Below are 23725 nucleotides of genomic sequence, written 5' to 3'. Positions count from 1 at the left end.
AGAAGCACTAAAGTACAATAAATATAAATAGTAACACAATACTGAATGTTGCTTTGTCTTCACAGGATCACGTGATATGGAAGCAATATATAAATCCAAGAGTGTTTGTGAAAAACAGCAATTTTCATAAAATATTCTTAGAAGCTCTAAAATCCAAAAACACAAGTTTTATTGTCAAAGTAATAATATTGGTATGGATTGGGATTAATTGGTTCAGATGACATGTAAACTATTGGACAAAAACTGAAGCAATCTCTTTTTTGTCAAACTAATTCTGCAAAGATAACAAACGGTTTCGAGTTGTTCAAACTTATATTAAGGAGCAGGCTTGTACATATTTCACGTTATAGTTTATTGAATGATGGAGAAAGGTGTCCGATAATGGACACAGTTCCACTGGATGACATCACTGGAGTGACAGGGCAGCCGTGTTGGGGGAGGAAGGGGAGGAGGAGGAGGTTCTCTCCACATAAGTTTACTTTGCCCTTTACGGGAGACGAGTTTCTGCCTCCGTAAACCCGCCGAGAGACGAGCACTGACGGGGGAGGAAACTGTGAGCACGCTGAGAAATCTGCTGCATTCGGGATTATCTGGACGCTTTCTGCTGGTTTGGAGTTTTCTGCGGATTCCCGGTTTTTGTGCGTGCTGCAGAGCGGACCGCGCGGCGCAACTCCAGGCGGCTCTGAAGGAAACCATATCTGGTCAAAGTATTCGTTGCTGTCACCCAGCGGGACTGTCCGGCTATAAATAGCGCTGGAGGAGGTACGGAAATAAATGCAAAAATGATACTGCAGCCTGTAAAACAGTCAAATTAGTGAAGTTCACAATATCTTGGTTAAAATAATGTGCAGGAGAACACCTAAAAGAAAGCTGGGAGTAATCCGGTTCCTCCATGTCTTTGAGTATAAAGGGGGCTCCTCCAGAAACACTGAATAGTTTTTCTTAATTTCACTGCTAGTATTTTCCTACCTGTTGGAGAATATCTTATTGGCTGTTGTAGGCTCCACTCTTGATATAATGGCCCTCAGCAAGTCCTAACCCTGAAGCCCTGCACAGATGAGGTCTTTAATGCAGTCCTTATCACATACAGGAGCTACTTGATCAAAATAAATCAGTAAAATGTTCTGTTATGGCAAATGTGACCCCACTGATACAATTGGTTAGTGTGTAATAGTGATTGTACATATATATTCTCAATATAGCTTGCGGTATCTCTTAACGTCTGTAAAAGCTTTAGTAAAAGTCACTGCAACAACAACTATAGCAAAAGCTTGAGCTAAATTGGTTCATTTTCCAAGGTTTTTGATGATTTAAAAAAATGCACCATGTATAATCAGGATTACAGTTCTACTCTTGTGAGATGGAACAGTTGCCGGCTGACATATTGGATGTCAGTTCCTCTGTGACCTAAATGCATCACTGTAGAGTAAATTGAACCCTGTAACCTTTACTTAGTACATTTTGGTTTTCCACTTACTTTTCTTGAGTATAGCCATGCATACTCTTGTGGTTCACTGACGAGACAAAACTCAATCTTTAGTCACCTCACTTTAAGTTGTGAGCTCGCTGTTGCGGAGTATTTCATCAGCATCTTCTTTTTTAACATCTCTTGGATATATTGTATAATCGCACTAGCTATCTTGAAACGAAACTCTGATCAGTGTCACACATTACTTTTTGACCTTTGCAGAAGGCACCAAATAGTCGGTCCTCAGGCCCCTTGTTATACTCTTTATGATATACGACTGGTCCCCAAAGTGGAGACCAACGACACAGCACACACAACCATGGGTTTAGTTTCCTCCATAAAGTGGCAGAATGAGATAATTTCTAAAAACAATGCTTGGTGGATTTCACACACTGTAATAATATCAATCAATGATAAGAACTTGAAAAAGAAACCTTCTGTGGTCTACTAATCTATTTTGGTAAGCATCTATCTATGCATTTCACTTGTACTCACAACTATGTAAGTGGACACCCTTGTTACTGTCACAGCAGAAAACACACACACACACACACACACACACACGCACACACACACACACTCTCTCTACTGTAGCTTATCACAGCCACAGGCAGGGGAAAGCTGACCAGTTGCCTCTCAGCTGTTTTATGCTGGAAGATTTCAGAGACAACTGCAATCCTGCAAAAAAAGTTTACATAGACATCCTACAAATGTCGAAACAACACTTGAATTCATAAACAACAGAAGATTGATAGCATGAAGCATGATGTCTTATACATGATTTATCCCTCTAGGAATGTTGTTAGTAGCGGGTTAGTATTCTCAGGTTGACCAGATTAGGACATTTATCCTCATTAGTATCATTGTTTATGACTAGTATCTGTCATTGGAACCTCTTTCATATGGATGAAACTGAAAATTATTTTCATTATCGATTAATCTGCGAATTATTTTATATGTTAATCGATTATTTGTTTAGTTTAGACAAATGTCCATCATAGTTTTTCATGAAAATAGTGGTAACTGGACTCAAACATGAAAGCAATATATCTTTGACCTCTCAAACTGAAGAAGTTTTAAGTGGAATACTCACACGACACTTACTGTACATGTGATTGTTTATCATGACAATGGGAGCTGTTTGAAGACATTAAGCAGGAAGTTGTCCGCTGAATCATCTAAATATCCACTGCAGTGCCCTCAACTCTGTTTTATGTGCAGATTTATTGGCTGTACAAATCTTTGGCCTCTCTAAGAGCATGTGAGTTTTCCAGAGATGTGTTTTACAACTGAAAAACTTGGAGCAGGGTTTACAGTTAAAATCAAACTGAAATATATACAAATACAATTTCTGGTAGACCAGGCACGCAGAGCATTTTGTTGCAGGAAAGCTGACTTTTGCAAATCAGGTTTAAAACATATTTAATCTACATCAATTTAAAAGTTTCACACACATCAAACTTGATGAATGGTTCTGCTGCTATTCTTGGAGACTTGAGGACTGGACAAGTTTAGAGGTCAGGGGTCAAGTAAAGTGTTTATAACTTTACAGGGTACATTCTAACTCAGGTCAAATGTAATTGTCTTTCCTCTCTACCCACTGCATGTCCTCCAATGAAGCAGAAGCTTGTAATAACGTTATAAATACAAGCACGGGTCTGTTTGATATCATCACAGCAGGTCGCCCTCTTCCAGCAGACTTGCAGTGTTATTTGGAGTAGAGCCCAGTTCTTCATTTTTGGTTTTGGAAACTTGTCCTGTTGTGGAGCTTAGAGAAAGCAGAAGAAAAAAAACAGCACGCTTGACTCCACCTGTTAGGAGGTTAGTCAAAACACACTTGCTGTCATACTTAAGATCAAAAAAGAATATCTTCCCTTCTTGAATGGAAGTTCTTTGCACTTTGGTTGAGTTTTTAGGCTCCATCACAACCCTTTTTCTTCATTTGAGATCATTCTCATCCTTTGATGCAGGCTCAGTGTAGTTATTATTAGTGTTGTCATGTGGACATCTATCAGCAGCAGCTCACAAAGCATTTTGAACCCTGACCCATAGTTTTAAGGAACAGTGGCTTAGAGAAAGTATGTATGCTGAGCACTTGGTGCTGTTACCCACAAATGTTCTGCTGCTGCTCATCTATCATCAGTTATCTGGACTGCAATGTAGACAATGAGAGAGAAAGAAAACAGATCTTCCATCTGTCCATATTGTCGGCAGAGGAGGAGAGAAAAATAAATAAACTTTTCGGGGATTAGATATTTAGTGTATCCTGGGTTGACTTTTTCATTTTTCTGCAGCGAGCTTTGAGAAAAAACAGCACTTCCTGCAGTGATTCATGGCGGAGGGATCAGTGACAGGATATAATTCTGGGAGGAAATAGAGCATCTGCGTGCTTATAGAGATCTGGAGTCTTAGAATCTCATAAAAGGGACATTCTTTAGCAGCAAGTCACACTGCCTCTCTCTTGGTTTCCCTTTTCCAAATGAGTAGGCCTAGATGAGGCAAACCGTAGACAATCAACCATTTTTTTATTTCAGATATATTCAAGCCATTAAACCTTGTCTCACAATGTTAACAACATTGAAAAAGAATCCCTTTCTCTTCACATTGATTGTTGAAATGTAATGGATTCTCCCTTCAACAAAGGCCATATACAACCATATCTATATTTGTTTTTGTTTTGTAATCCTGGTAGAGATTAATAAACCAAAATTCTCGTAATTTATGGAAGATTTTAGATTGATGTTATTAAATACAGTCATTGAATATCAATACCACTCTTATATCACTATGTTAAATACTGTATGAAGCTACAATTAACAGCCAGTTAGCTTAGTTTAGCAACAATTGTGGAAACGGAGGGAAACAGCAAGCCTGGCTCTGACCAAAAGGTAACAGAAACCATCAATCAACTCTAAAGCTCATCGATTCAAATGTTTCATCATGTTGTGTAAAAATAACAATTGGCCATTTTATGGGGGTAGCCAACAGGTGCAGATTCATGGAAGTTACTGCTCCTCCTAGCCAAGAAATTGTCTGGACAGCGCCAGGCTAGCATTTACAGTTGTTGTGCTAAGTGTAGCTAGTTGTAGAGCCAAGAGAGTGTTATCAAACTATCATCTAACTCTTGTTTTTGCTCCCCAAAATATCAAACTATTGCTTTGAGACCAGTTTGTTTCCTTAAAGAAATCCTGCTAACAAATATGTGACACTAGCTGTCTAATCTGAAAACATAATGCTTGTAGCACCTAGCTAGCCAAACGCTTTTGTGTGCAAATTGAATACTATCGGAAAATTAGATGTAGCTATGCCTATGCTGTTAGTTACTTTAAGAAAAAGTGAAGAAGCTGAAATAAAAAAACACAGAAAGCTGTGAAATATAATGCTTAATATCTTCCTCCATAAATGACTGAGTGTATCTATTGCTTTTTCATTTTAAGGTCAATTAATCTCTCTACACTCTTCTTCTTCCTCTTCCAGGTCCCTCTCAGGAGCGTGACAGGCACTTGGCTGCCTTTGCTGTTATTTTACCCCTGAGCCAGGGGTCATTGAGGTAAGTGCATTCAAGTTTTATTTTTTAATGCCACATAAAATGACTCTTGCCGTAGTAAGTCAGCTATGCTTGTCTCTCGTCTCAAACCCTATGTTATTTGACCATTAATTTTAGGGATTTCGCTGTTGATTTGATCCACAGATTATTTTTCTCAAAGTGTACGGTCTTGCAGGCTCCTGATCTCCTACATTTGGCCTTTTCCTGTTTGGAGGGGTGATTGAGGTGAGGGAACTATTTGAATACCTCCCAAATCCCTTTGTTTATTTGTATAATATATATTTTCCCTGGAGGCACTTAATCTTACGCTACAAAGGTTTGGTTTAATTATACCACCTCAAGTTATTTTAAGTGCAAGAAATGTAAGTGTATGATCTGTGTTATAAATGATTGTGAAAGCCCACTGTCATTGAAAGAAATCAAAAGTAAGTTGTGAAAAATGTTCTACCCAAGAGAGTGTATTTTATGGTATAAAAACCTTACATTCCTGTCAATAATGTGCCTATTTATTATCATGTTGAATTGAGAGTGGCCTATCCATGTTTTCAGGTGTCCATCATGTCGGTTATGAAGAAGGAGATGGATAAGTACAGGGACATAGACGAGGACGAGCTGCTGAAGAAACTGTCAGAGGAAGAGCTGCAGCGATTAGAGGATGAATTAGAGGAGCTGGATCCTGATGTAAGTTTATAGTATCAAGTCCATAAAGAGTTTCTGTCGCTGTGTTGGTGTCAGTGGAGTGTGAGGTGGTCATACAGGCTAAACAGAGACCCCTGACTATGCTGTATATTGCTATAACTAAATAGCTGTGTGATATAATATGAAATACTGTTAGATCATTTTTGTTGTAAGCCAGTCAAACAAAGTGCAAACGATTAATGCTCGTGAAACTATGTGTAATCTTGAATCCGTTACACAGTAATAGTACAGTGGCAGCTAATGCACTTTGCTTTGTATGTAGTGTACGGAAGACCAGCCAATCAAAAACCTATTTACTAGCAGTCAGTTGGCAGTAAGCGTAACTGCACAATGAGGCAGCATGGAGTTAATATTACAAGCTAGAAAAAAAGCCAGACATTGGTGGTTCTAGCTTCTCAGATATGAGGCTCCATCCTTGTACATTGAAGACTTTTAGTTTTGGACTGTTAGTCAGTCATAACAAACAATTGAAGATGACGATGTCCCCTTTTGTTGTCCAGAATAGTCATTCACTTTTTTTGTGTGCTATTTCCCTTAAAGAAATATCAATAATAATTTGTACTTATATGTCTGAGGAAGTATGGGGAACAGTGTATGGGGAAACGTATGTGTCTGATTTTGTTATGATGCTTGCTTTGCTCAAGATTACGGTAATAATTGTTGTATTTGATGAATCAACCTCCAGGTTTGTACCCTCAGTGGTGTTTCATGGGTGGAGATGGTGACAGCAGCTGTAATAGCTTTGTGATGAATCTCCAACTGCTCATAAAGAGGCTGGATATCCCCTCAATGCCAGGGAATGACTGGAAGGGTGTGTGTGTGTGTGTGTGTGTGTGTGTGTGTGTGTGTGTGTGTGTGTGTGTGTGTGTGTGTGTGTGTGTGTGTGTGTGTGTGTGTGTGTGTGTGTGTGTGTGTGTGTGTGTGTGTGTGTGTGTGTGTGTGTGTGTGTGTGTGTGTGTGTGTGTTGTGTGTGTGTGTGTGTGTGTGTGTGTGTGTGTGTGTGTGTGTGTGTGTGTGTGTGTGTGTGAGCGAGCGAGACTGATGCCAGCAGGGAGTGACCGAAGTTCCTTCATGACGTAAACAGAGGAAATAGTCAGAAGCAGTGCGTGCTTACCTTGTTTGTGCCTGTTTATGAGGGTAACCCGTTGCACAACAGTGAAGTGCCCACTCTAACCTTCCCAGTACTTCCCACGTCAGTTCCAGTAAGACATTAAAAAAAACAGCATGCTTGCTGTACTGCGGTAGTGAGATTCATTTATTGTCGATGATCTTGAGAATACTTTGTGTTTTTGTGCATACTGTACAGTATTGCCTTCCAGTCTTTCAATGACCCATTACAACTTGGAATGGGTTATACAGTACTGTTTACTTTTCTAAGACATGACATACAGTACTTGTTACTGTAACTTTATAACTAAAGACTTGTTGTGACATCTTTGAATTAAAGCTCTCCATTTAAATCTGGGAAAGTTTAAATAAAATGTATCTAGATTACTGGTAAAAGTTTGGAGACAGGTAAAAAATAGCACACAGGGTAGTAAAGTAAGAAGTGACAGGAGAGAAAGACAAAGTCTCATGCTGGTAAAAATAAAATGCTCTAAGTGTGCCTGTTATCTACAGCTGATACAACGTGTGACATTAAGAGCTTGGCAGTGACGATGTGATATACTCCTGGCTTTACTATAAATACTGCTTTAAGTTATGTGAACATTTACCGACCACTACTGGAAAGACCACATTTGAAAAACTTACTTTAAAAGAGTACATTTAAACCCAAGTTATCATGTAACTGGTCTGACACTGGCACTTGTTTGGTTTGTTTTTGTAAATTGTTTGCTGGCCTTGAGTCAAAGCGTTTAAGAGAGACAGAGTCATGAAGAGAGAGCGCTGAGAGGAAAGATAAGATATGAAGCTATAAGTAGCACTTGTAAGAGCTTGGTTTGAATGCTGCTATGGGCTGAGCATAACGTAGGGAGCAGCAATGCTCTGGGAAATCTCTGGGTCCGGTTTTAGGCTGGAGTTGTAGTTAGGGACTGATGTGGGAGTTAAATTAAACAGAGCTCAGTCGATATCACTTTGCTCTAATACTGTAATACTTGTGTAACATGTTTTCAAATGTGATGCAAAAATTACCATATTATCGTTGGGCTTAATTTGGTAGTATTTTTAATGAATATTCTATGAGTATTCTGCCACTGGGATTTGTTTACTTCTTTTAAATGTAAACAAATACATTACATTACTAATGTTATTTGCATTTCATGGTTTATTTTATTTTATTTAGGGGGTTAAAGGTATTGTGTATTCTTATTTCCAAAGGCAAAATCTAGAAGAATTAACAGTTTTTCATTTAAAAAAAGACTGAAGTTGAATATTAACCACATCTTAATCACCACATGTATAAAGTATTTGTTCTTCGTCTCTAAATGTCTTGTTGTTTCTCCTTCTTCGGCACTGATGCAAGATACTACAGCACTTAACCGCTATGATAGAAAGAAAGAAATGAGATACAATCAGTATCAGTCCTTTAACTGATGTAAACTCTTGTTTGTCTAGAATGCGTTGTTGCCTGCTGGGATGCGGCAAAAGGACCAGACCAAAAAAAATCCGACTGGGACATTTCAGAGAGATAACCTGCTGGCCCATCTGGAGAAACAGGCCATAGAGCATCCTGAGCAAGAAGACCTGGTGCCTTTCACAGGGGAGAAGAGAGGTACAATCTGGGTTTCTCACTCAAAAAACAGTAAACAGCTTTGGCCATTTCATACGTTGAAATGTTTAAAGAGGCCCTATTATGCTTTTTTGGGTTTTCCCTTTTCCTGTGGTGTGTTATATATGTTTTTGGGTGCCCAATTGGACTCATGTTTTTACTTCCATAACATAGTGACATGTCTATTGGCTAGCGCTTTAACACATTGTACGTGATAGGGGACGGGACATCTCAAGGCAGTTGACCAATCACAACAGAGCCGGCCAGCCAACCAATCAGAGCACACTGGGCTCTGGTTTCAGACAGAGGGTGAAAAGAGCAGTATATGCAAAATAAAGCACTTTTTTTTTTACATTAAAGCATGTAAACATGTCATAATACAGGCACAAAATACAATGATGAAACCTGAAAATGAGCATAATGCGGCCCCTTTAATCGACTTGGGTCTTTGGACCGCAGACAAACTTTAAGTTCCTTAAAAAGTTCTGGCTCTACTTATCAGGTGGTTCTGTCTGGGTGTTGCCTTAATGCACTTGTATTCTTAAAAGACTTGTAAGACAATAACGTTTTTCACAGACCAGCTGTACTGAATCAGTAAAAATGTCCCTTCCCTCAAGAACTGGAGTCAAGGTCTTCATGTGGAACACCCAGTGAGCAAACAAGCAGAGGGAGACCACAGCAGGTTCTGCAAACTGTTTAGAACAGTTATCCATTTTAACCTCTCATCTTTTGCTCACCATCTGCTGAGACCAGGCCCACTACAGGTTGCACCAAAGCTGGACTTGAAACTGGTTTTACCTGTCACACACTTTAAACAGTGTGTTCACCAACCTAGAAGGGTGCAGTGGTATTATTAGGGCCCAGGGAGGACTTGGGGGATTTTCAGTTAGGCTGCTAAGCGCTCTGGTTAACATCTCGCCAAAGTGCTCATGTGGGGGTCAAAAAATATCTGGCTGAAACTCGAGGAGCTCGCCACACAGCTGACCTGTCAGCAACAGCAGCCTGTGGTCAGGGGTGATGTGATGGAGGGATACTCATTAAAGTAAGGGTTAGATTCATATTAAATCAGTATGTTCCCCGAAGACTATATCTAGTGTTCTTCTTTGGTTTGATTTGGTCTTCAGTCTTTGAATGTGGTAGCTAGATCATACGAGATATATCATATCATATGGGGTAAATGTAGTAGTAGTAGTAGTGCTTGTATTCGGATTAAAACCATCCATCATGTTGCAGGGAAAGCCTTTGTGCCGAAGAAGATGGTGGACCCCATCATGGAGAATGTGACTCTGGAGCCGGAGCTGGAAGAAGCCCTGGCGAGTGCTTCTGATGCAGAACTCTGTGATATCGCAGGTATCCTAAACACATCCACTCACATCTCATCACAGCAACATGTATTAAATATCCATAGTTCTTATCGTTTGAACTTTTCTCTCATTTATACTCGCTTATACACAATGGTTTTTGTGTTTCTTCTATACAAAGCTGTTCTTTATCTTCTTTTTGGCAAGACTTTTAGCACAATTACCAGAGTCCCCATGGTGAAGGCAGTTTGAAACATGCCTACAAAAGTGATAAGTGAATGGAAACATTGGGAGAATATATTTTCATAATTTGCAGTTCTTCATCAGAATTTCACGGGTTTATAATAGTGAAAAAATACAGATAAACCTTTCCTTTAAAAACTAATAACTAACATAAAATCTAAAATCCACACCCACATTTATAGAAACATAATCTGAATAGGCGCTTTCACACCGGAGTACTTTTCCCCGTACTTTTCCCTTTTAGTTTCGATAGTTCCTGGGATTTTGCGTTCACACCATAGAATGTATATAACGTTCACACCAAAAAGATCTGGAACTAGAACTTAGTTCATGAGAACTTTTCCCCCCCTTTTCAGTCCCTGCTAGAGAGCAGGGACTTTCCTGGGAGAAAAAGGTTCCCATTTCTGATTGGCTGGGCGAATTGCAAACCACGCCCCGTAAAACTCAGAAAAGTTTTTGTGAAGCTGCCATTTTATTTGCTGGCATTAGCATTATTAGCATTAGCATTAGCCCAGTGCACCAACGGAGAGAGACTAACTTATGGCAACACAAAAAAAAACATCCCAAACCACGCCCTACACCCTACCCCTACACACTCCCCCTCCGTGACGGAGTGAACTCCGTGGAGTGACACTCGCAGCTCAATGAGGCTCCCTCCTGTCAGATGGAGGGAGTAAATACAGCGGCAAGCTTTGGGACAAACGCCCCTCTCTCCGGCAGAAACAGGAAATGCCGTAACTGTATGTAACAACGGTTTCAAATCAGCATCTCTTCGACAAAAAATTAAAATTAATAACTAAACATCTTTAATTGTGTTACTTTTTTGTTAAGCTCTTTTAGTTTTAAACCTGATTTTTATAAGCTTCTTAGTTTTTGCAAAAATCTGTAAATATACACAATCTTATAATAAAATGCACACATTTACCTTTTTCTAGACTAAACACAGGTATGATGCTAAGTAAAAAAAATATGAGGTTATCATGAGGTTGTTAACATCGCAGTTTATCAGTGGATGTTTGCTGGAACTACTTGTAAACAGCGTGTTTCCTGACGGACACACACAGCGTTGAGACCGGTCAGGTAGAGACCGGTCTCCAGTCAGCACCGCTGCAGACTCGCTGTTTGAGGGCTTGATAGCCCACTCCCCCTCCACACCACTCCACACTCGTTGGTTTGGAACAGCACTTAATGTGGCGGACCCTCCGCGCGAACGCGCAAACGGAGGGGTAGTGTGTAGGGGTAGTGTGTAGGGGTAGTGTGTAGGGGTAGGGTGTAGGGGGCGGTTTGGGATTGGGCCTCCCTCAGGGACTTATTCCGGTGTGAACGCGATCTGCTCTTTAGTTCCGGGAACTAAAGAGTTCCGATGAACTAAGTACTGGTGTGAAAGCGCCTCTTGATTGTTATTCATAGAACTGATCTGTTTAATGTGCTAAAGTGCAGGTGTCTGATTATTTTTCATCTTCATCTTCCCTCACTTAACGGTGGCCTCAACTTCCCCCTCATTCATTTACTTTTCCTGAACCAAATCTTCTTCATTTCCTCCAGCGCTCCTTTCATCTTCCCTTCACCCTTCACCCCTCCCCCTCATCCCTCCACCTCCTCCATCCCTGCTGGATATCTCTGTTTCACCACCCAGGGTATCTGTAGACTGCACACCATGTTTGCATGGAGCGATTCTGCACCCTTTGCCATGTCGATGCTGCATGTACAAAAATGAAGATGTTTGAAAAAACGTGATGTCTCTGCAGTAAAGCATACAGAGGTCAAGTTTACCATTGGATTTTAAGAACTCTCTCTCTAAAACACTATATTTTAAGTATTAACAAATAGTTTATTTCAGTAAATCACAATATGCTTTGATATTTAAGTAGCAGTATCATCAAAAATGACTGCTGCAGGAATATTTTGGGAGCACAACTTGCTGAAGGTAACATAACCAACTGTTACAGCAAGCAGTTTGGTGGCTTGTGTTCCCTGACTGTTTATGTCTTTGCAAAGTGTTCTGTTCTCATGCTGTCAGCCTCTCTGATAAAGGTTATAAATCTCTCTTTATCTTTTATTCTATATAACAGCCTCCTAGGAGCTCAAAAATATATTCCGGTTGTGGGCTGCGGAGACCAAAACTCGTACATGTTACCATTTACCTGAAGGCATATGGCATTAAAATGTTTGATCGTGTAAACTGTCAGTGTCAGGTTTGACTTGCTTGTGTTTCCTAAAGTGATGTGTCAGCATGTTGGTCTTCTGTATGGCTGTAACTAGACAACCATTACATCTATAAACTCTTCAGCAGTCATCTCTCTCTCTCTGTCTCCGATTCTCCCCTCACGCTTTTTTACTTTCCATCCTCACTCTGTCTTCTAACTGTCTTCCAGCCATCCTGGGTATGCACACCCTGATGAGTAACCAGCAGTACTATGAAGCCCTGGCCAGCAGCAACATAGTCAACAAGCAAGGCCTCAACAGTACGTAAAAACACACACTCTCCCACGTATGTACTTACACTTTTTAGTCAGATTTGACTGAGTCTTTTGAATGTTTAAAACTGAAAGTTGTATGAGCAGTCTTCACCTGGTTCGATTCTAAGTGCATTTGGTGCACAAAATGAGTAAAAGTATCCTAAAATAAAGATAATCACTCAACTATTTGGAACAGAGAAATCACCTCATTCAAGAAAAATGCAAAGTGCAATGATCTCATGCTGGTAGAAAGTTTATTTAACCTAAGATGATCAGCACTGACTTTTTTGTTGCACTCCACGCATGTTAACATTTAGCTACACAGCCTAAACTAGAAGTAAGGTGTTCAATAGATATAAAAGTGTCTACAGACACTCATACATTGTTCTATAGCTCCTCCAGGAATAACTGATGATTCATCTGTTTACCCTTAATCTAGCACTGGTAGTGTAAACTCTCTGATATGACACACACACAGACACACACATCACATGTTAATGAGCCTGTGTTTATATTGCATGGCTGCTCATCCTATAGCTTCTGCTCCAGCTCTAAACAGAGACAGAGGCCGAGCACCTCACTTCCAAATATGACCGGCTCTGATAAAAGAGCCAGCTACGAACTCGGATTCGCCTGCAGAATTTCACGCTTGCCAAAACACAGGAAGTAAAAAATGATTTTTGAACAATGAGTCGTTATTATGTTATAGTTTGAGACTTTTATAACATGAAAACAATTGTATTTCAAAAATATGTTTGCCCTTTGTGATACTACACTAAGGGAATGCTGTAAATGTGCTTGTTAAGTAAATGGAATTTAGTATCCCAATATTGTTATTATCAACCTACTTTTCTTACTGTAGACTTACAGAAATTACATACCGACAGAAACATTGTACCACGCCAATTACTTACTAAAATAACTTTATTTACTCATTGTAGATGAGATAAAACACACTTCCAATGCACCAGTAAGAAAAACAATACTTTTACTAGGAGTCACTGGCAGAAACTGTTCTCTGCTCCTGTGGTAGTAAAGGTTTGAATGTACTACTTCTGTGGCCAAGTGGCTGTTGACATGTCTGTGCTGTGAAAACCATTGGCCTGGAAAGTGGGATAAAACTGATAAATCTATGCATGCTGTGTTTAAAATGATCAGCATTAGCCTGAGTACAGTTAAACAGGGTCTCTCTGGACATGGCAGGCTAATATGCTTTGTTTGGCCATTGCTGTAAGCAGATGATAAGTTACCAACATCAGATAAAACTTCTAACATTGTTCGGTGAAGTCTGGCAGTCTTTAACTCTGTATGAGTGAAGTGTAGAAAGGGCGTCAAACATGTTTAAATATGCGTTGTTCCCACAGTCAGACTGGTTTGATCCACAGCTGTGTGTCCTGTGTTGTAGGTGTGATCCAGTGCGCCCAGTATAAAGCAGTCCCAGATGAAGAGCCCAACTCCACTGACGTAGAAGAGACCCTGTTGAGGATGAAGAGGAACGACCCCGGCCTGGTGGAGGTGAACCTCAACAACATCAAGGTGTGTCTGTGGGAAAACAACTGGGTCTGATTTCTTTATTGATTTTGGAGTTGGAGCTTCTACTTGAACCATCATTCCATAAAGATGAAAAATCTTACGAAATATATTTGTCTCTCTTATTTAAAGTTATCTGTCCCTGACAATTATTTTAGATTTTTCTAGTACTTTCTTCTACATAAAACTAAACTCTGTTACACAAAAGATTTGTATCATGCTCCAAAAGCACAAACAAACTAAACATTGGTGCACAACATTCATTTTCAATTTCCAGCTATAAAAAAGGTACTTTTTAAGTAAAACACTTAAAGGTGGGGTAGGTAAGTTTGAGAAACCGGCTCGAGATACACTTTTTGTTATATTCCATGGAATGCTCTTAACATCCCGATAGCAATGAATATCTTAAAGGAGAGGTGTCATGCTTTTCCGGTTATTACCCGTCCCCTTGTGTGTTATGAAGGTTTTTATGCATGTAAACGGTGTGCAGAGTCAAAACCCTCAAATTACACCCTATAGCGAGTAAAACTCTTAACACAGAAAATACCTCCCCAAAACGCCTTGTTGGAGATACGTCATTGTCCATTTGATTATTCCGGGTACGGCATGATGTCAACCCGTACCCGGAACGAAATGGACCAATCCGTGGAGCCGTTACGTTACATCCGCGCAGCCGTTACGTTAAGCCCCCGCTGATTGGTCTAAATTGACCAATCCACGGACTTCCTCACACACACATCTGTGTGCAGGGAGCAGGCAGCTCTGCTGATTTCTCCTCCCTGGCTGCAGGCTGATAACAGACAGTTGGGATCGCGGCAAAATTCTCTGCAGACCCATTCTCACAGCGTTTATCAACCTTTTTCTTACTCAATATCAAGCCACACTTATTGTTTTTACTTCGGCTGTGAGTTTGTGTGTGCTCAGGATGAGTTTGGCTGTGTTTCGCTATGTATCCTAAACAAGGAAACAACACCTCCACGGAGCTCAGCGCGATTCACAACGTCCCGACCAATCAGAGCACACTGTGCTCATAGGGAGGGTGGGGGCTAGCTATTGGAGCTACAACGAGCCGTTAAAGGCAGAGAGTGAAATTCAGTGAATACACGTAGTTTACAGATGCCCCTTTCACACCGGCGCTTTTCCAGCTCTGGCTCGGAGCTGGAGCTGGAAAAGCGGCGGTTTTTCCTGTTCACACCGCAGCGGCGCCGCGTCATAGCTCCGGAATGCGGTTCACTTCCAGCTCTAAAAAATTGTCGGTCTAGAGGCAAGAGCTTCGGAGCTATGACGCGGCGTCGCTTACGTCTCTCTTACGTCGAGGCGTGCAGGAAACTAAACCCACCTCCGCTGAACATGGGTCGACTGAAGAGTCTCGTCATGCCTGCCTACAAGCAGTAGCGCTGAGCAAAGTGACTAGAAGGCAACCACACACTTATAATTAAAAAAAAACACACTTTATAAAGTCAGGCAACACTAACCAGGCTTCATGTGATTCTGTTTATTTGTACCTTACTTTGACCATCCGTTCGCTGTTATTGATCATTGTGGAGAGCAGGCAGACGTTTTGTTTGTTATTATAGCAGCTATCGGATGGAATCAATACATGGGCTGCACAGGTTGTCATGTCCGACTATCACAAGTAGAATCATAATGAAAAATACGCCGGTAAAATGTGCCTGTAGAAAACGGCTTAGCAAGTAGTCAGTTTAGCTTCGGTTGCTATGCTAACATCACCCATGTTATACCAGAGAAACTTTCATAACAGCGTTGTGATGCCAAACAGCGTCAATTCAGACTGACAGACATTCACTTAAGGGGAACTGGGGATATGTATCAGCTGCTTGTGTGACAGTCAGACAGTGAATACTTTAGAGCCGTGTGAGCTAACCCGGAGCTAACGGGAGAATAAACTCCCGTGGAAGAGCAGCCAGCACTGCAGCGGTCGGTAAATGCCGCTGAAACACATTAATAAACAATGAACCACGGCACTCTGGAGAAAAGTATAAGGTTGGAGAAGTCCTTATTTAATTTAATCTGGCTTCGTATGATTAAAAGCAACACGATCATCGATCCGACGCAGTCCCCCCCCCGTTGTTGTTGTTGTGAGCTCCGTTGGGGAGAAAATCAGCGATGTAAACGGTGACGTCATGACGCAGCAGCGGCAGCTGGGCGGTGTGAACAGAGCGGGAGCTGAAAAGGGAAACCGGAGCTGAACCAGAAAAGCTCTAGCTAGGAGCTAGAAAGGGAAAAGCGCTGGTGTGAAAGCCGCAAGAGATGCTGTATGAGAAACCAATGTGAGTTTGGAAAAATGCACAGTATAAATCTATTTTAGTATACCTCAACAATGGAATTATGATCAGTGGAAATGGCCATGACACCTCTCCTTTAATTGCTTTGACAAAAAATCCATTAAATATTTAATCTGTGGAAGCCGTATTACTGTAAAAAGCACGACCAATCATTTGAGCCGGCCCGGCTAAAATAACTGGATGGCCTACCTGCCTGTCAGCCTTCCATCTGTGCACAAACTTATCTCGTGCCCTCATTGGTCATGTGCGCGTTCGTGTGTGTTGGAGGAGAGGCTCTGTAAGGAAGTAGGAGATTTTCTCCGGTTGTGTATTTTCAAATTCTAGCGCACTCGAGCTGGTTTCTCCAAAATTACCTACCCCACCTTTAATATTGAGTGTAACATATAGCATTTACTGATCTGTAATGTTTATCTGTACCCAGAATATCCCCATCAAGACTCTGAAGGCGTACGCTGATGCTCTGATAGAGAACTCTGTGGTGGAGAGGTTTAGTATTGTGGGAACCAGGAGCAACGACCCTGTAGCATTTGTAAGTCACAACATTTACATTTTACACAAAATGCTAACCAGAATGCCTTTAACCTGTTTCTTTACTTTCTTTCTTTGCATATAAAATAAAAACAGTACAACAAAAACAATTATATGTGCTAAAGATCTTTATAATAACTCCTTCTGCATGTCATCCCTCTGCCTCTTTTCTCTTGTTTCTTTTACTATTTAATTAGACATTTGCTTAAAACAGACTTTAGGTTATGGTTATGAGGTTGGAAAAAAATGTTGCATAGAAATGTCATATACAGTGTGTGCTGTGTGTGTGTCCTCAGGCCCTGGCAGAGATGTTGAAGGTGAACACGACGCTGAAGAGCCTGAATGTGGAGTCTAACTTCATCACAGGGACCGGCATAGTGTCCCTCATAGAATCACTGCAGAACAACACCACACTACAGGAGCTCAAGATAGACAACCAGGTACCAACACACACACACTTAAATACACACGCAAAACCCACTTGCATATATAGATGTAGATTTATACAAAAGTATAATGCATACAACTGAGATGGTATGTGTGTATTAAGTAGTGTATACAGGCCATAGATCGCCCTCCAGTATAATGCACCCAGATTATATTGTCATGATATACTGCATAGTTCAACATTACTCATTAGTTCATTATCCGTGTTGCTTTTGCCACTTTTTCTCCTTGGCGTTGAGATAACAGCAGTTATTTTATTTATTGAAGTCTATTCACAGTACCTTTTTTGTCCAGTTTTAATGCTCCAGCTTTCCCCCTCTGTTTACAAACTCCAGAGCCAGCCGCTAGGCAACAAGGTGGAGATGGAGATAGCCCGCATGCTGGAGAAAAACACCACGCTGTTGAAGTTTGGATATCATTTCACCCAGCAGGGTCCGCGCCTCCGAGGCTCCAACGCCATGATGAACAACAACGACCTGGGTGGGTTACACACACACACACACACACACACACACACACACACACACACGCACACGCACACGCACACGCACACACACAAACAGAATTGGGACTGTGACGATGGTTCATGAACATGATAGTATTTCAAAACATCTTGTGTTATATGATAGATTTCCCTAAAATTGCTTTAAAGGGATGGTTTTGACTTTTTAAAATGAGATTGTATAGGTACTTATCGTTAGTCAATATGTTATTAACACTAGATTCCGCTCAGCAATCCCCAGTTTTTGAGAAACAGACAGAAGTACCAGCACAGACGATAAACAATGTATTGCTTTGGACGGGGGCATCAGAAAACAATTTTATTAGCCTAACAAAAAGGACTACCTAAAAAGATCAACATCATTTTAAATGTAGACTATGTTTAGAATATTTATTCCGCTATATGCTATATAAGTATAAGTATGCTAGTGCAGAAGGTTGTTGCGTGCGTCAATGCTGACACTTTATCTCCACTATATCTCTTTGGGTTTTACTTGAATCAGACTGTAATGCAAGTATCAGAGTGATATCATCGGCCGGTAACTCAGTAGTAAGGCCAAAACGAACCAGCCAATCAAAACAGTGGCTTCTTAAGTTATGACATCAGCACTAAGAAAAGAGTCAGTGCATGAGAGAGAAAACAAAATGAGACTGGGAGAAGAAACGCACATGCACAAGTTATTACGGTAATTAATTTACTTGTTTTTGCACTAAAGAGGTGAGTTTAACTCCTTATAGGTTTCACTAAATGAAGATAAAACAGGATTGATGTTAAGTTTGTAATTATGATTGGGATTTTGTTCATGGGCTTATTTTTGGATGGTTTTGAAGTGTGGTCGTACTCTGTCACTAAGCACTTGTAGTTAAGTGTATGTGTCATAATCTTGTTTTCCTTCCCCACGTCATCTTTAAGCTCGGGTTGTCAGGTCGGAGGCTGACGGCTCCTTCACCCTCACCTTGTCCGTCCCTGAGCTGGAGATGGCCTTCGGGAAAAAGTTCAAGTCCAAGACTAAGTAAAAAAGAAAAAAGAGAAAGAAGCACATGTGACCGCTCAGCCTTGCCTTTCTTCTGCCAACATCACCTGGATCCTTTCCAGACCACTGGAAACCTCTGCCACCAGCTGTCAAACTGCTCTGACAGTTTCTGTTGCTCCTCTGCCACCACCTGTCATCACTTGCTTCTTTTTTTCATATTCTTGTCTTCTCTGGTTGACTGTCTCCCAGATTTAGCTGTTGTTGCTCTCTGGTCCCTACAATAGTCTGAATATATAAACACATATGTGGCGGTCCACATACAGGGACATAAGACCTCCAGAATATATTTTTGTAATCCTTTGATTAACAGAAATAAGGAGTGAAACGTTGACATGACTTTGAAATAACTCAAGGCTAAAATAAACCATGCTTTTTTAATCCAGAACAATAAACAGCAGATACACTTTCCAAAATAGACAACCAAAATGCAAAGGAGCAGGCCTTGAACTCTGCTTCTATCGTTTGTTTAAATCCTAGCAACAACTCTACCTCTCCTGCCTTTGAATCTGATTGGACGGGATGAAACTCTCCCCCTTTTCACCTGCTCAAGTACTCCATCTTCTTTTGGCTGCACTATGAACCTGCATACACCTTCATGATCTGTGGTTTCTCCCAGCACTAGATCGATGCTACAATCTTTTCTTGGTCCACTTTTTTTCTCCTACGATCATTATATTCTCCCGACCTTCTGTTTTTGCTGTTCTTGCGTTGCTTTTGGCCGCCTCAGCTCAACCTGTTTCCTCTCCTTTACTCTTTCAAATACTGCTCTTTTCCAAAGGTGGATTGTTCATTCGAAACAGTTGCCCTGCATCCCCAATTTGTTTGTAATCATTTAATAAATTGCAGATTTGTTTGTTAAAACTTCACGCACCACTAAAGTACAGTATAAACTGAAAGGGTAGAGGCCTCTAAAGGCAAATGCGATGATTAACACACAAAACTATGTGAAGCCATTTCAATTCATATAGTCATTACTTGGTGCAAGTTGCTAATTGATCACAAATTCATTATTGATTATTAATATTACAAACTAGGGGTCAAGCGGGGTGCTTACGCTATTTTGGGGCAGAAGTGGATCAATTCCTGCTCTTATTCGAGTTTAACCTTTGACTGTTGTTATTTCTTCCTTCAAGAGCTCCTGCTAGAGCCCTTTGCAGCCACTTGAATAAATGGTGTTGCAACTCTAATCTTTCTTTCCTTTTCTGATAGCTTCTTTCTGTTGCCTCTCTTTGCTTACTCATGCAAAGCAACAAAAGGGCCAACGTTGCTCTGCTGTTGCTGTCTACGATGCTTATGCTGATGAATCACAGTCCTGCGTCTGTTTTTCTAATGGTTTTCTTTGTCCCTATTTACCTCCCTCTCTTCTTCCCTCTCATCCTTTCACCTCTGTTTTTCTTCTTCTGTCATTCTTCGGTCTGATCTAATCTTCTCTATGTACAGTAAGAAAGAGAAGGATTGAGGGAGGTCCCATTTTCCCCAAGTGTCGGACAAATGTGTAGAAACCAGGGCGCCCATCAACCCTCCGTTCCCCTTCGACCCGGACCATCCTCTAAACACCTTCCTGTAACCCTCTCCGGCCTGACACCCTCCGGTGGCAGAAAACAACAACCATCACGTCACCATGTTGTCTCTGAACTCTTTTTTCCAGAAATGTTTTGGTAGATATTAAAGGATATTATGGGATTAATCAGCAGTGTCACTCAAAGCTTTCAGGGCATGCAAAAGGTGAAATTCTGTGCCTATTTTTGCACTCTGATGTTTGATTTTTACTCGTGTTACAGGCGTGGACATTTGCTGTAGCTGTTTGGATAAACTCATGAATCCTTTAATATCTCTTTAAGTGTCTAGATCCTTAAAAAAGGGGGCTGGAGGCCTGGTTTTGAACAGGGGCACATTGAAATTGGACAGGAGACTTTTTTTGAAATCGCTGTTACCATTGATGAGTTGAATTAATTTTAATGATTATGCTGTAAATTAGTTGTGCTGCCATTACTGTTGTTTCCTAAAGTGTCTGATGTTGTTTCGAGATCGACATACAAGATATTTTCTACCAAGTATTCACAAAAGCCAATGTCCCATTTGAATTTGATAGACCTTAACATTGTCTTGGTGACTCAGTGCTCAGAGGCTATACAGATCCTTCAGTAATGGACAGTAGATTTATAAATGGTTACTGTGAGATTTGTCGCTATATAGAGAATATATTTATTTGTGACGGACCTGGGAAAGAGTCAGAAGCCATTCAAATACTTTTTGCTGGATAGTGTAACGTCTTGTCTAAAAAGGTTTCTGTAAATGAAACTCTAATGACACTTTACATTGTTAAATTATCCAGCAATATACAAGCAATATCTGCAGAGCATTCCTGCCAGCTGGGATTAGAAACTGAGTTATTTACTGACAATAGATATTCTATGAACCCACTGTAAAAAAACAACAACCTACGAACACTGTGTTGTTTTTATTGAATTTACTGTCTACTGTTAATTATATACGATAGTCTATAAGAACCCAAACTGAGTATTTGATTGGACTTCTGTTACACTTTCTACCAAGTCTGGTTTGTTGATTGTTTGTGTTTTTATTTGTATTTACTGGAGCTAAATCATGTGGTTTATTACAAAATGGTTGGTAATGTTGACTTACTGTTGATTAAAGGTTTCATATTAAAGCCTCAATCCAGGTTTCAATAACAGACAGTAGACGCCGATTTAAAAACACAGAAAACCTCTAATGTCATCACAGCTGTCAGATTACCTAAATCCATCAAAGTTATTCAAAACAAAATACTTTTAGCTGTTTCAAAATGCTTGTTATCTTTGTGATGAGTTAACAACCTAACGTCTGAAATATGGTATAACACTTTGATACTGGATGGATCCTTTAATGGTTCACAATGATGATTTACGGTTCCAACTCCGACTACACATCCACATGCTGGTAATGATGAACTCTGCTGTGTATTTTGCAACACTTTAAACATAATGAGAAAAAGGAGGTGTTAGCTGCTATGTAACCAGGAATTTGAGCTAATATGTTGCTGTCTGAAAATAAATTTGCTCCAGTAAAAATCCTTGGAAAACTGTCTGTTACGTTGTAATGTCTCAAGGTGAAACAGGTCTGTATTTTTTGGCTTAAAGAAAATGGGTCCCCTATTATACTATTTTTCAACAATATAATATAGGTCTCAGATATATACAAAACATGTCTGAAGTGTTTGGCTCGAAATGCCAAACAGATAATGCATTGTAGCATCCCATAATCCCCTCTGTTTCAGCCCTGTTTCAAAAGTGCTGATTCTGTGTCTGTAGCTTTAAATGCTAATGAGCTGCTGCTGGCCACGCCCCTCTGCTAGATTATTGGTTCAAAAACACAATGGAGATTCAAGTGATAAGGTGGGCGGGTTTTACCTTGGTTTGTTAGTGGCTAATGGTTGCACAACCCAACAAAACATTGTGACATCACAAAGTGGCCTAAATCTGATCAGCTCATTTGTAGACAGGTTTTTATATAAATTGATCAGGACAAAAAGTGAGCTAATCTTTTTTCCTGAAACTTTCAGAATCTCTTCACACAGAGGGGACACATGTTTACGTATAAAAGACACGACAAAGGGGATTTTGCATAATAGGTGACCTTTAATGTTGCAGAATCAAGGAAAAGTCTTAGCTGACCGTACCATCCTTGTTTCCTTGATGTCAACAACTGTACCTGATATTGACAGCCTTTTGAGGGTCAGATAACCCTTTTAATGTTATTTAATGTCACCGCTTTGTTACTCTTGTCAGTGCTGTGGGTGATGTTCAACAAATGGAAGTTATGGATGTAAACATTTGTCAAACAGGTACAACTGAATGCTAAAGGCAAAAGAGGACGTGGACTTGTGCTACTCTTCAAAAGTCTTTGTGTGTCCAGTTTCTGTCCAGTGTTTTCTGATATTTTAGTGCTTGACTCTGTGTTACATTAGATAGTTCATATTTTTTGGTTGAATGTTGTTTAATAAATAAATAAAGCTTGAAAATGTTTCGTTTTCTTGAACTGCCAAAGCATTTGTGTGGACATGTGCAGTGCTGTGTTATTGACAACAGTGATACTCTGTGGATAAATGGAATAAATACACCAGGTCAGTTCAGTTGGGCTGCCGTCTCTCCCTATGCTGCCCTCTTCAGACAAAAATTAGTGTTACACTTCTGTTAACTGCACAAAGGCAGTGGTCAAATATTCTGAATGTTGATCCATTGACAATAAGTTGTATCAACATACACCAAGTTGTTGCTTGGCAGCCAAAATAAAACTGAAAGATCTTGTGACTATTTCATTGATATACTGAAAAAAGATTTCATGGTATTTGTGATATTGGGCTATATAAATAAAATGTGATTGCTTGATTGAATTTGAGGATTCTGGGTACTATTACAGTTCTTATGATATTTCTTTCACACCATACAATGTATTATTGTGTTACATTTTTAGAACATAGTTTAGTATGAATGTTACAAGCATTTTTTTACCAAACGTAGTGGTGGAGAACAATCAGTATTTATAATGTTATACTGTACTCTTTCATGACATAATGACATAATGACGTTCTTAATAAATGTCTTATGACACACTATACTATAGCCTTTTTAATTACTCTTTTTATGATTAACTATACCATGGCCTTTTTAATGACATTTTTACTACATCATATACTGTTGCCTTTTCCAAGACTCAATATTCTATAACTTTTTTTATTTCATACTATATTGTGACCCTTTTGATCAAATAATTTTCATCATACATAGGACCTTTACTCTCTTTGATATTTCATTTAATTATTTATGAAATAATATACTAGCACTTTTTTTAAATTACATACTATACTGGGATTTATTTGTCTACATAATGCTGTGACAAAAAGTTTTCCCTAATTGGGAATAATAAAGTAAATATAGTCTAATCTTAAATAG

General features: G+C 39.9%; 1 protein-coding gene across 4 annotated transcripts; it reads left to right on the top strand.

The window, feature by feature from the left end:
* Positions 1-503: 503 nt before the first annotated feature.
* Positions 504-23168, top strand: tmod1 (tropomodulin 1). Of its 4 annotated transcripts, none has more exons than XM_034120299.1 (13): positions 504-762; positions 4946-5018; positions 5191-5240; positions 5565-5696; positions 8271-8427; positions 9658-9774; positions 12344-12433; positions 13833-13963; positions 16685-16792; positions 17088-17231; positions 17574-17718; positions 18653-18752; positions 20218-23168. In XM_034120299.1, exons 4-13 carry the CDS (start codon positions 5574-5576, stop codon positions 20270-20272), a joined length of 1170 nt encoding a protein of 389 aa, XP_033976190.1. In that variant the 5' UTR covers positions 504-762; positions 4946-5018; positions 5191-5240; positions 5565-5573; the 3' UTR covers positions 20273-23168. The 4 variants fall into 4 exon arrangements, with proteins under 4 accessions (XP_033976190.1, XP_033976189.1, XP_033976191.1 ...); XM_034120298.1 differs by having other exon boundaries at positions 5160-5240; XM_034120300.1 differs by having other exon boundaries at positions 5160-5240; positions 20214-23168.
* Positions 23169-23725: the final 557 nt, after the last annotated feature.

Source organism: Trematomus bernacchii, unplaced genomic scaffold (assembly GCF_902827165.1).
Source record: "Trematomus bernacchii unplaced genomic scaffold, fTreBer1.1, whole genome shotgun sequence".
In the NCBI taxonomy this organism is placed as follows: Eukaryota; Metazoa; Chordata; class Actinopteri; order Perciformes; family Nototheniidae; genus Trematomus; species Trematomus bernacchii.
The sequence above is the reverse complement of the archived record's forward strand: the minus strand, read 5'-3'. Positions and strand labels throughout refer to the sequence as shown.